Source organism: Sus scrofa, chromosome 2 (assembly GCF_054392235.1).
Source record: "Sus scrofa isolate SSC_HxYL_T2T_F1_AM1 chromosome 2, Sscrofa_HxYL_maternal_Yorkshire_Landrace_v2.0, whole genome shotgun sequence".
Classification (NCBI taxonomy): domain Eukaryota; kingdom Metazoa; phylum Chordata; class Mammalia; order Artiodactyla; family Suidae; genus Sus; species Sus scrofa.
In genome coordinates, this window is record NC_139384.1 from 160,830,146 (window position 1) to 160,843,114 (window position 12,969).

At 56.6% G+C, this 12,969-nt stretch overlaps 2 protein-coding genes across 21 annotated transcripts in view; one reads left to right on the top strand and one right to left on the bottom strand.

Moving 5' to 3' along the window:
- LOC106509605 (uncharacterized) overlaps nt 1-12,969 on the bottom strand; it is a 126,443-nt gene that overhangs the window by 52,483 nt on the left and 60,991 nt on the right. The gene's annotated exons all lie outside the window — the stretch shown is intronic.
- AFAP1L1 (actin filament associated protein 1 like 1) overlaps nt 1,726-12,969 on the top strand; it is a 68,599-nt gene continuing 57,355 nt past the window's right edge. For 13 of the 15 annotated variants that reach the window (XR_014836288.1, XR_014836287.1, XR_014836283.1 and 10 more), the window contains exon 1: nt 1,726-1,850. Coding sequence is in view for 1 of the 15 variants with exons in the window: in NM_001244817.1 (NP_001231746.1) it covers nt 1,835-1,850 (16 nt within the window). In the remaining 14 variants the exon portion in view is untranslated. 15 annotated transcript variants of the gene reach the window in all.

A 12,969-nucleotide genomic window follows, 5' to 3' on the forward strand; every position in this document is an offset into this window, starting at 1 on the left:
TTGGAAAAGTGGGCAGGAACAAAGAGGAACTTGGAAAATAATAATGGCTCCCATGTTTAGAGCTATTTTTGGTTCACAAAGTGGGTTTGTACCATCTTTTTATTTGCCCTCCCAAGAGCCTTGTGGGGTCAGGATGAGGTTTCCCACAGCACAGATGAGCAAGCAAACCTCACAGGCGTAAAATTATACACTTCGTAAGCAGGAGAGCAAGAGCTCACACACAAGTTTTCAGACTCCAATCCCACCGTTTTTTCATGACACCGTTTTTCCTCTGGGCTCACACACAGACATGCTCAACAAACTCCCTGTGCAATCTGGCAAAGCCGGGGTCACTCTCAACCTGCCTAATCCAAGCTATTGGAGGAACTACTCCTGGTCCGAGAGGAGGCAGGATGCTCTACCCAGGCCCTTCCTGTCTCTCTGCCTTTGCACCACGCGGTCCCACTGCCAGACGTTCGGGGCAAAGGAGGGGCCCGGCCAGCGCTGCAGACTGGGACCTGGCCTTCTTGGGGAGGAAGAGAGTCTAGAAGGAGAATGCACCTGGCCTGCACTCGGTGGCGGCTCTTACATTTAGACCTTTCCTACTGTCTGTAAGGGCCTGAGACCTGCTTCCACAGCGAGCAACTAACAGGGTGAAAGATGTTGGCTTTCTTCATACAACTTTAAACTGAAATCCCACTCCTGGCCACACTGGCCACAGCAACATTTTGCCTACATCCTGTAATTATTCTGGGAAGAGCACTTCTGCGATGGCACTGCATTTATACGCTAAAAAAGTGTTCACTTCCGTCATTTTATCACTCCGTGTTGGCATTCTTCACGTTTTTAGTACCCAGGGAACCTCAGAATTTGGATGCATCCCAGACCATGGCCAACCTTTTAGCAGTCCTCTTTTTCTCCTTTTTTCTAGGTGATTTTCAAAGATCTTTTGTTTTTGTTTTGTTGTCTTTTGTCCTTCTAGGGCCACACCCGTGGCATATGGAGGTTTCCAGGCTAGGGGTCGAATCGGAGCTACAGCTGCCGGCCTACAGCACAGCCCACAGCCACGCCAGATCCGAGCCGGGTCTGTGACCTACATCACAGCTCATGGCAACGCCGGATCCTTAACCCACGGAGCAAGGCCAGGGATCGAACCTGCAATCTCATGGTTCCCAGTGGAATTCGTTTCCACTGCGCCACGACGGGAACTCCCCAAATATCTTTATTATTGTTATCGTTACTACTTCCCTTCTCCACATCATGGACACTGAACCAGCACAGTGTGTCTGGCACGAGAAGGCGCTCCAGAAAGACATGTGGAATCGAGAAGATAAACCCACAGCCAGGAAACGGGTGGCAGCAGCATGGAAAGAGATTTTGATTCCGCTGGAGAAAAACCGTTTCTAACAGTCTGGACAATCTGAAAACTTTGGAGCGGGCTGGGCGGCGCGGTAGTCAGCCTCTCGTCACTACTGCCGTGCAAGCCAAGCTGCACACCGCCGCCGTGGTCTGGGAGAGGGACGGGACGCGCGGGCTCGAGCACTGAGCGTGTGAACCTGGGCTGGGTCCCCTGCGCCCTTGCGGCGGGGCCGAGGGCCTGAGCAAGGCAGGGCGGGGCGCGGACACGTGCGGCCGGCCGAGGGCCACCGCCGGCCACCCGGGGGCAGAGGCGGGCTCTGGGGCTATTCCGGGAGCCGGGAGCGGCTGCAGGGGCGGGGGCGCCGCGCGAGCATCCTGTCGGGGGAGGGACGCGCGGAGCGCACTCCCGCGGGGCCAGACGACAGCGCACCGCGTCCGAGGCGGCCGCGGCCCCGCCGGAGCCGCCGCGCCCTGCTCCGCGCCATCGGCGGCCGCCATGGACCGAGGCCGGGGTAAGAGGACGCGCGGCGGCCGCACTTGTTGCTGCGGAGCGGGGAGGGAGAAGCGAGCGACCTGGGGCCGGAGAGGCGGAGGGGCGGCGGGCGGTGGGCCCGGGCGGGCGAGGAGCGATCGCGGGGGCGGCGGGGGCGGCCGCTGTGCGTTCGTTCGGGGCTCTCGCGCCGCCGGGGCAGCTAGGGCTCTGCTCGGGAGGGACTCGCGCAGAGGCTTAGCTTCGGGCAGGAATCCACAGGATTCCGGCGGCCGGAGCTCCTCCCACCCCATCCCCCCAAGGGTGAAGCGCGCCGACAAGTCACACTCCCCAGCGAGCGAGCGCGCCCCAACCTGAGGAGCCCCCACGGCCTCGGGGACCGAGGGGCGCTGCGGGACGCGGCTCCGCGACGGGGACGCGCGCCTGGTGTCTGAGCCCCGCGCTCTTCCCGGCCAGCTGTGTAAGCCCAGCCCCCTCTTTCTCTGGGCTGGTGACAAGGTCGGACCCTGAGACCCCTTCTTGTTTGGACTTTGTTTCAGGAAATGCGAGTGTTTGATAAAGTCTCGCAGACACGGTGAGGGCTCGTTGCAACTGCAACTGACAGGGACCGAGACGGGGCCCTCATGGGGAGCTGTGCTTAGGTAAAGACGCCACAGTGGGCAGGACGTGGGGGCAGGGTCAGAGGCTGGGAATCAGACCCCAGGGCCCTAACTCCCCAGCTGTGCAAACCCCAGCGAGATCGGTGTGGATGTATTTGGTAAACTGTTAAGTGCTGTGCCATCGTGAGAAAGGTTGTTCTTGTTCTTATTATTAATGGAACCCCCCCCCCCATAACCTTACACCCTTCTGGCATCTGCCTGTTTGCTGGGCTGAGGCCTCCAAGAGGAAAAAAGGAGTGGCCAGGGGTGTGGAAGAAATTCGGAAGGGCGGGGGAGGATGAAAGCAGTTGCTGGCGTTGGGGAAGCTCCCTGCACCGCGTCAGATAAAGTCAGAGCCCAGGCGCTCTGCTCAAGACGCGGGGGACAACTCCCCGCACACCACCTCCGGCACGAAACGCTGCGTCTGCTCTCCTGCTGGGAGCTGGAGGCCGGGAGAAAGTGGAGGGGGCTCTGGGGACCGAGGCTGCGACTTGTAAAGCAGGTGTCACCTGCTAACTGACTCCTGGACAGGTTTGCGCAGAGTATACACACTCGCCAGGCAGGAGAAAGAGAGAAGCGGCAGCACTAACGTCCCTCTGTCCATGCCCCCCCCACACATGGTCCGTCCAAGGCCGCGGGCGCTGCCCTCCAGCCCCTCATGGCCCACAAGTTGCCAAACACCCCGTCGGGTCCCCAGTACAGAAGTGCGTACCGAGCCTACACCCAGAACGTGGAAAACGGGCTGTGTCCTCCTTCCAGGGACCAAGGCGACAGAGGTGGGAGTTCAAACGCGGACTTACTGACCAATTCCTCACTTAAGAAGGAAGCGTTCTTCCTTGGGAGGCAGACTCCCGAGAGTCTGTTGGAACGTTCTAGGGCCCTGACCCTCTGCCCTGCTGCAGGCTTTCTTAGCCTACTCTCCTTCTCTTTCACAGCTCCTGTCACAGCCCGCCTGTGCGTTTAGTGCCTACCTCCCCCGCCAGCATGTAAGCTTGTGGAAGGCTGGCGGGGGCCCCAGGGGTCGCTGTGCTGGCCCCCGCGCCTGGCACCCAGCAGGCGCTCTCTAACAGGGGTGGGCTGTGAACGAGGGATGGGGAACACGCCACAAGGTGATTCCCTGTTACGCTGACGTTAAAATACATGCCACTACATCCTCACAGCAGAACCATTGCTACGACCTGCCCAGGCTTCTCAAATGCAGAGGAGGTGGGCGAGACACAGGGGCCAGGGCGTCTGTCTAGATCCTCAGGTGTCTGCCCTGCAAGCACCATACAAATGCACGCAAATACAACCACGTAAGAATCAGAATGCGAAATCTGTGGGGGTCTTTAAGATAAAATGTGGAACTTGGGAGTTCCCATCGTGGCTCAGCAGAAGCGACTCGGACTAGCATCCACGAGGACGCAGGTCCAGTCCCTGGCCTCACTCGCTAAGTTAAGGATCCAACATTGCCATGAGCTGTGGTGTAGGTGGGATATGGTGTTGCTGTGGCTGTGATGTAGGCTGGTGGCTATAGCTCCGATTGGACCCCGAGCCTGGGAACCTCCATACGCAGGTGCAGCCCTAAGCGCACACACACACACACACAAAGTGAAACTTCAAAAATAAACTCCAGTGGAGACACTGTTGTGTTGCTAGCCCCGGTGGGCTGTGCCCCCTCTTCAATCGTCAGAGAAGCTTTCTGAGGCAGGAGTCTCATTTCACCCCCATCCCTACCGTGTGGGAGACGGGACCGCCACGCCCAGGATACCGGGGAGGAGACCACACTTCACTACTGAGAAGAGTAACAACTGAAATCACGAGGCTCTTACCGTGAACCGGGCAACGTGCTCGCTCTTTACCCGGCTTCCTTGGAACACGCGGCGGGACGCGGCTGAAAGCAGGGACTGGCATTACCCCCCTCTCGAGGCTGAAAGCAGGGACTGGCATTACCCCCCTCTCGAGGCTGAAAGCAGGGACTGGCATTACCCACCTCGCGGCTGAAAGCAGGGACTGGCATTACCCCCCTCGCGGCTGAAAGCAGGGACTGGCATTACCCCCCTCTCGCGGCTGAAAGCAGGGACTGGCATTACCCCCCTCGCGGCTGAAAGCAGGGACTGGCATTACCCCCCTCTTGCGGCTGAAAGCAGGGACTGGCATTACCCCCCCCCCTTGCGGCTGAAAGCAGGGACTGGCATTACCCCCCCCCCCGCGGCTAAAAGCAGGGACTGGCATTACCCCTACACCGCACAGGAAGGCAGGCCTGGCAGTTTATCGGTCAGCTAGGGCAACCATAACCAAGTCCCATGGCCTGGGTGGCTCAAACAACAAATTCATTTCTTCACAGTTCAGGAAACTTGAAGTCCAAGATCAGGGTGCCCTGTGGATTGATTTCTGGCAAGGTCTCTCTTCCGGGCTTGCGGATGCTGCCTTCGCCGCCTTCGCGCAGGGCCTCCTCCGTGTGCGGGCACGGGAGACAGATGTCTGGTGTCTCTTCCTCTTCTTGGAGGGCATCGGTCCTGCAGGACGAGGGCCCACGTTTATGACCTCACGTAACTTTAATTACCTCCTTAAAGATCCTAGCTCCAAATGTAGTCACATTTGGGGTTAGGGCTTCAATGAATGGATTTAGGGCAGGGAGACAAAATTCAGTCCGTAATAGGAGGACCGGGTCCCCAGTATTAACGTGTGTGCTCACTCATCCCGTGAGAGACAGAGCTGGCTTGGAACCGACGTCCTGCTCTTCAGCTGGCTGCTGGCTGCCTCCATCGTGGCGGACGACCTCCCCAAGCCCTAGAGCAGGGCTGGGGTGCCAGCCCTTCCGACGGCAGGTCCAGGCACCGCCATTGTGCCACGACGGCTCTGCTCAGATCTTCAGTAGTAATTGCAGCATAAAAGCTCAGCATCGAAGTCCACTGACTCGAGAATGAAAACAAACCTGGGAAGTAGGATTTCTCTTCCAACAGGCTGTGTCTTTCCGTGAGTACGGCAGGATTCACATGACCAAGTAACAGACATAGAAACCGCTGGCATTACAGCGAAATTCCTTCCAGCGGGACCTCCCAACTCACACACGTACGGACATCACAGAGAGAGAGTCGGCCACCAGCGCGGCCCTTAATCCCCTGTGCTCCCAGGAGGATGAAATGCGGATGTGATGATGCCTATTTTGGTTGTTGTAAATGTTGAATATATGGAAGACACTTCACACAATTCCTCCTTTATGAGACCCATTCGATAAATGCCGGCTCTTGTAATAACCAGTCTTCATCAGACGGAACGGAATAAAATTCCACTGGCCTCAAGCTGGTCCGATGCTGAGGACACTTTTAGAGTTTCTACTGTGTCTTGTTTTCGTTTTGCCCATTATTTTTCACTGAATTTATATTTCTTATTGGAGTAGAGCTGATTTACAATGTCGTGTTTGTTTCAGGTGTATTAACCTGAAACCAGCAGTAATTCAGTCGTACTGGCAGGTACAGCCCTTCTTTTCCACGCTTTTCCCATGTGGGTTATTACAGAATATGGAGTAGAGTTCCCTCTGCTGTGCAGGAGCTCTGTTTCATACGCAGGGTGAGTGTCTTAATCCAGAGGCCTGATTTCTCCTTCCCCACCACCTCGCCCCTTTGCTAACTCTAGGTCTGTCTTCAATGTCTGGGAGTCTGTTTCTGGGTTTTTTTGGTGGCAGAGTGGGAGGGTTGTCTTTTTAGGGCCACACCTGCAGCATAGGGAGGTTCCCAGGCTAGGGGTCCAATCGGATCCACAGCCGCTGGCCTACGCCAGAGCCACAAAAACGCAGGATCCGAGCTGCATCTGCGACCTACACCACAGCTCACGGCAACGCCAGATCCTTAACCCACGGAGCAAGGCCAGGGATCGAACCCGCCACCTCATGGTTCCTAGTCGGATTCACTTCCACTGCGCCGTGACGGGAACTCCTGTTTGTAGACTTTTTGCTGATGGCCATTCCAACCCGTGTGAGGCGATACCTTACTGGTGTTTTGACTCGCATTTCTCTAGTAATGAGCAATGCTGGGCATCTTTTCATCTGCTTTTTGACCACATATATGTCTTCTTTAGACGAATGTCTATGTAGCCTTCTGCCCATTCTTCATTTGGGTTGTCTTTTTGCTACTGAGCTGCGTGAGCTATTTGTTGATTTTGCCTACTCTGTTTTTAGAACTGAGCTAGACAGCTTTGTATACTCAGAGACAGAGAGCATGTCCGGTCTGTATCCTGGAGCTCCTTCGAGGCGCTCGTCTCTCGGAACTCCATCTCTGCCGTGCAACGACTGGGCCATCCGACTGGAGGGTTCTGAGTGACTGGCAGAAACTCTAATACGTACGCCAGCAATACATTTTCTCTTACTTATTCTGTTTGATCACGCCTACGGACTGTGGCTGTGTCTTCACAATTTCTCTTTTGTGGACCTTCTGGCGCCATGTTTGCTGTAGAGTCTGGTCTGGACTTTGTCTGGTTTTCACCACTTGCCTTCTTAGTGTCAAGACTATGTCTGATCTGCCCATCACGTTCCTCAAAGTGCTTTTCCTTTTCCACTTCACACCGAGTTCTTTTGCAACCAGGTGCCATCAACCCCAGGTGGGAGTTTCTTTGGCTGCGTTCTGTATTCTCTGAAGACCATACCGTCTCCTGGGCACCTCCAGAAGTAACCTGAAGCTCTGCTTTTCCTTAAATGAGGTTTTTATTATTCAGGAGATGACACGAGAACCCACTCTCTGTCTTGCCTCTGTTGGACGAGCTTCGAGGTCTGCACGAGGAAGCACATCTCCCTGCCTCTGGTCCCCAGTGGCCAAACAGCCTGTCCCCTCCTGTGATGCGCTCCCTCTGTGACTCACGGCCCAGTGTCCGTCCCCAGGGCTGTGAATTTCCACACCTCTGCCTTGACGTCCGCGTCCATTCTCTCCTACTTCCCATCAACTGCTCTTCTTCTGGATACTAACCTACATTCGTGGTGTCCTTCCAAGTGTGTTCCACGAGGCCATCTTATCTGCCTGGAGACTCGGCAGAGCTGAAGGGTTCAGAGAATGGACACGCTTAGGTTTCGACTGCAACTTCCTAGCCATGTGATTTTGTATGAATTGGGCAAATTAATTTCTCGGAACGTCAGCTTCCTCTCATTGGGGTGTCACGGGAAAAGGTGATGCGTGGGGGCCAGCCCGTACGGGACACTCCGTAGATGACAGATGCGACATCTGCCACACACAATTACCTGGATTTCGGCCACACGCTGCAGCGGGTTTATGCATAGCATCCAACCTCACTCTCTTCCCTGCAGAGGCTTCTGCTGGGTCACTGGTCCCCACTTCCGTTTCCCTGTCCCAGTCAGGGTTTTTCTGCCTCACCGCCACATGAGTTCCAAACCCCACTTCTCACGTGGGCAAGCACGCTGCCGGGTAAGCTCATCCCTGTCACCCTCTGCCAAGGACCTGTTGTTATTCCGTTCTGAACTTTGTTCAGAAAAACAACCCTGTTTTTGGATGCCCTTAGCTTCGCACACTCTCTTACCCTCCTAAAAACACTTGCAACTGAACAGAAAAATACCCCCTGGCCACACACTGCAGCCCCTTTCTGCCCACGCGTCTCGCCCGCCTTGCAGTCTCTCCCGGTCCCCTCCGGCTGAAAGCCCGCGCCGGAGGGTCACAAGCCACTTCCACTTTGTCCGATTCCCTCCCTGCCCAGTCCCATCCCCTGGGCCGATTCCCTCCCTGCCCAGTCCCATTCCCTGGGCTTCCCTGTGGCTCGGAGCCTCTCCCCTTTTTAGTTTCTTATCCGCAAATATGGAGAAAGCGTGGGGGTGGGCGTCAAGCCTGCAGGTGAAAGCACCACTGTCCCTCCGCCGGGAAGACGTCCCGCCTCTCTTCGCACTCCGCCTCCGGTTCCACTGTGGGAGGTGCTCGCAGGCCCTGGGCTTCTCGTGCCCTAAAGCAATGACCCAACTCCATCTGTCCCTTCCGTGTGTAAAGCAGGAGGAAAGACGCCCAGAATCGGGCGGCTGCGGTGTGACGGTATCTGCCCCGCGCCCGTGCCGGGCCCGTGCGGGGAGCTTCCTGGGGCTTCTTCCCATCTCTTTCTCTGGCCCCTTCTCTGGGGGCTCTGGCCCCATCTCCCCAGCACCTGGGCATCCTCTGCACTCATGCTGGCACATAACCCCTTTACGAAGGCACCTCTCCCCGTCCACCTCCAGCCGGGAGCTGAGCTCCGCTCCTGCCCTGGCTCCTGCCCACGGCACCGTTCCATCTGGAAGTCGCCTCGGCCTCCGGGTGGCCCAGTTTGGAAGGCATCCTCTTCACCACATCACAGCACCCTTCCTGTTTCTCTTTTTCTGTTACCGACACAAGCACGTGAGGAGCCGCCCAAGGAAACGGGGCTGTCTGTGAATAAGACTAGATTTGAAAGGGGGACAGGGCGTCGCTTCCCCAACTCGCCGTCCTGTAGGAGAGGCTATAGAAAGCCACGCCAGAGGCGGAACAGAGGCCAGCTGGGCACAACTGGCAGAAGCGTACGGATGCAAAGAGCGCTTCAGTGACAGCGTAGGAGGTGCCCGGGGACGGGATGAAGCAGAGGCTGAGGCCGGAGATCTGGGGGCCGCGGGATGGCTCGTACGGGGGCCAGAGTAATGGACAGGTTCAAACCACTGTCCCTCAAGATCGAGGAGGTTTCCAGAAGCATTCTGCCTCTGCAGACCGCAGAGAGCAGGGCTTGTAAAAGCTTCAACCTCAAGCACTCGCCTTTTCTTCATACGTGTGACCTAGCATAGCTGCGAATGGGGCTTCTGAATTATCTGTGCTTATGGACAGAATTCGGGACGAGGACGGCCGGATGCAATTAAGGGCAGTTACTTAAAACTACAGATCCTGCGTTCCCACTGTGGCCCAATGGGATGAGCGGCTTCTGTGCAGCACCAGGGCCCAAGTTCAACCCCCAGCCTGGCACAGTGCGTCAAAGGATGCAGCGCTGCCACAGCTGCAGCATGAGTTGCACCTGCAGCTCGGATCTGATCCCTGGTCCTAGAACTCCATATGCCATGGGTCCGTCAAAAAATGAAAGACAAAAGATTTTTTTAGTAAGAAATAAAACTACAGATCTGATTGTGCTGGAACTCTTTTAAATGGTCTCTCACTGTTCTTAAGATACACAGACTGAAATGTGTGTGTGTGTGCGTGTGAGAGTGTGCAGGCAGACTGCCATCCTGGTGGTGGTGGCGCTCCAGGCCCGGCCTCGCCTGCCACCAGCTTACTTTGGGCCCCGCCCGCTTCCTCCCGAGGGCTCTCCTCACACCGGCCTGCGCACCTTGGCTTGGGTAACGACGTCCTGCTCGGTCACTGCTTCCTCGGGCCGTCCCTCCCCGTCTCCCCAGCTGCAGCCCCGTTGCAGGTGCCCTGTACCCCGTACTTCTCACGGATGCCATCTCCGTGGGTATCATTAATTATGGGATTGAATTAGCTGTTAATGTGAGCTCTGTGAAGGCGGGGTCCTTCTTTGTGGGCTCTTTTGTTTGCTCTTTAGGGCCGCACCTGCCGCATATGGAAATTCCCAGGCTACAGGTCCAATCGTAGCTGCAGCTGCCGGCCTACACCACAGCCACAGCCACGCCAGATCCGAGCCGCGTCTGTGACCCACGCCGCAGCTTGCGGCAAGGCCAGATCCTCAGCCACTGAGCGAGGTCAGAGATCGACCCTGTATCCTCATGGAAACCAGTCGGGTTCTTAACCTGCTGAGCACAACAGGACCTCCGGGCAGGGTCCTTCTTAACCTTGTCCATGGCTCTCGCCCCAGCATCTAGTGTAATGTGTCACATGCAGTATGTGCTCAAAACATGTCTGTTGAGATGATGAATAAATGAAAGAAAAAATACAAAATTCACAGATCAGAGACGGACGTGGCCCCTTTCGGGATTCTCATTTTAGGGACAGAAACGTAGGCCTCGCCACTGCTCACTGGCCCCCCCTTCCATCCTTAGGTAGCCGGACCCAATCCTGCTGCCTGTTATTGAAAAACCTATCTTGGCTTCTTCTCCTATCCTGTCCTCTCCTACGGGAGCTTCGTGTTTCTGCTCCTGTCTCTGCGGCCTCCCTTGAGGACCACTCTCTGTCTCTGAAGCAGTGGTTCCCCAGGCCAGCTGGGCTCAGAATCCTCTCCCATGGAGCCTGCTGACACTCTGCCCCTCGAGGTCTCAGCAGGGTCCAGAGCGAGGTCTGGGAACGCGGGCTCTCTGCAGAGCTGCCCGGTGAGTCTGATGTGCCGGCTGTCCAGTGCCCTCGTTTGTCCTGACCCTTGACCTTGCTCAGACACCCCCCGGTTCCCTGTGCCTCGCTCGAGCACTGCTTCTCACACTTCAACCCAGTCAAACGCTGAGGTCTGGGCCTGTTACCCAAAGTGACAAGCTTGAAATGTGTCGTTTTATCTTTAAAAAGCCAAACAGATTTTCCACTGTCACCCACCACACACCCGAACACCACACACACACACACACACACGGAAATCTTTGTGCAGGACTTCCTCTCCTAGGACTCCTTTCCTAGCCCGTCCTCCCCCTGCCCCGGGCTCCCAGGGTATGCCAGCTCTAGCCTGAGGAGACAAGCCTCCAGCAAGCGGACTGGTACCAACGTGCCAGCCGAGGAGTGGCTCTGGGACAGAAGCAGCAACACCAGATCCCAGCCCTGGCTCAGCCACTCCCTTCTGCAGTGCGAGTACTTGCATCTTTGTAACGCCTTTGAGCTTTTAAACCTTTTCACATCCGCCAGCTGTGTCCTTTTCCTCTTAGCGTCAGGGCTGTTGAGCATCACGGCGTGTTTTGTTCGGCGCCTGGGCAGCCTCTGCTGATCCTACATGTTCCCACCCAGCGGTCATCTGCGGGGTGGGGTGGGGGCTGACTCTGGGCCAGAAGGCACCTGCAGTGGCAGAGACGGTCGGACAGGGAACTGGCCCTAGAACCCCTTCTCTAGGTCCCTTTCTGCCCCGAGTTTCTCTTCGGACTTCCTTTAACGGGCCAAAGCCTTGGGAAGTGGTCAGCGGAGACGTCTGCCCCACTGGACAAATGCAAAAGCTGCGGTTCCAAAAGATGACTGTGCCCTTCCCCCCACCCACAAAAGAGCCCACTCAGCACCCCTCGATGGACCGGACCCGCCGCCTCCTGCCTCCAACTCGCCTCTGACCCCGGGAACCACCCCCTCCCTCGGTCCAGGCTTGAGAAGAGCGTGCAACCTAAACCCTCCTTCGTGTGCGTCTGAAGCCTGAGCTCTGAGACCGCTCGTCGGCTCACTTCCAGGGTCCAGCACACGGCAGGCGTTTAGTAGAAGCGCCAGCCGAGCACCCGGGTGCGGCGGGCAGCGTCCACGTGCGCCCGGAGCCACGTGCAGTTTACCTTTCGTGTACATAAAAGATGCCGTTAATTTTATCGGGGGAGAAATTCCATCCAAAAACACGGCCAGCAGCTGTGACTTGAGAGTGTCTGTATGGCGTGTGGCTTTTACTTTCTAAAATCACAGCCGGGACACGTATGTGAATTGTAAACGATGTAAACGCAACTTCATATCGAAGGTGCTGTAGCTTAGGGCCAGTTGTGGGTCTGCGGCGGAGACTGAACGAGAGTCCTTGCGAAGGCGTGCTTGTGGCCCGTGTCAGCGTGTGAGCGCACAGTCTGAAGGTTCTGATCCTCTGTGAAATTCAGTGGAAATGTGACTTTGCCGTCTGCTGCATTAAAAATTTTTTTTACTGTAATTTATTTTCAGTACATAATTATAATGTGCTGAATACATGTATTTTAGTTTACATTTATCTTTCTAGGGCTTCACCCATGGAGGTTCCCAGGCTAGGGGGTCCAATCAGAGCTGCAGCTGCCGGCCTACACCAGAGCCACAGCAATGCAGGATCCGAGCCTCATGTGCAACCTACACCATAGCTCAGAGCAATGCCGGATCCTTCACCCACTGAGCGAGGCCAGGGATTGAACCCACGTCCCCACGGATACAAATTGGGCTCGTTAACCGATGAGCTATGACGGGAACTCCATATATGTGTATTCTGAAATAGCCCCATTTTACAAAGGACGAAACTGCGGCCTAGCAAAAGTGGTTTATCCACCCAGCCCCGTCCACTCCCAAGCCTGAGTTCTCTACCGTTGCTCCCCACTGATTCTCCATGCATCGGGAGCAGCCTTCCCAGGCCCACTCTGGAAAGGACGCCCTGGGCAGAGCTTTGCAGGTGGGGAGCAGCGGGGGTGGCCAGCCTCCATCCGGAAGGGTGGCCAGGCGGCTGGGGTGAGACTTTGTTTCTGGCCCTTCGCCCCGCCCCCCCTGTGGCCTTTGGAGCGCTGGTGTTTCGAGGTCAAGGACTCATCCTCCGGAGACTGGCCAAGAGCCTGAGCCAGGAGGGCCCAGGCAGAGTGTGTCCTCCAGCTAAAATTCCGTTCGGGGATCCCAGCCGCGCCCCGAGCAGGCGTGGAGGGCGAGGGGTTGGGCCTGCTGCTTCTCGCTGCGCAGCTGTCAGGCTGCGGCAGGGCCT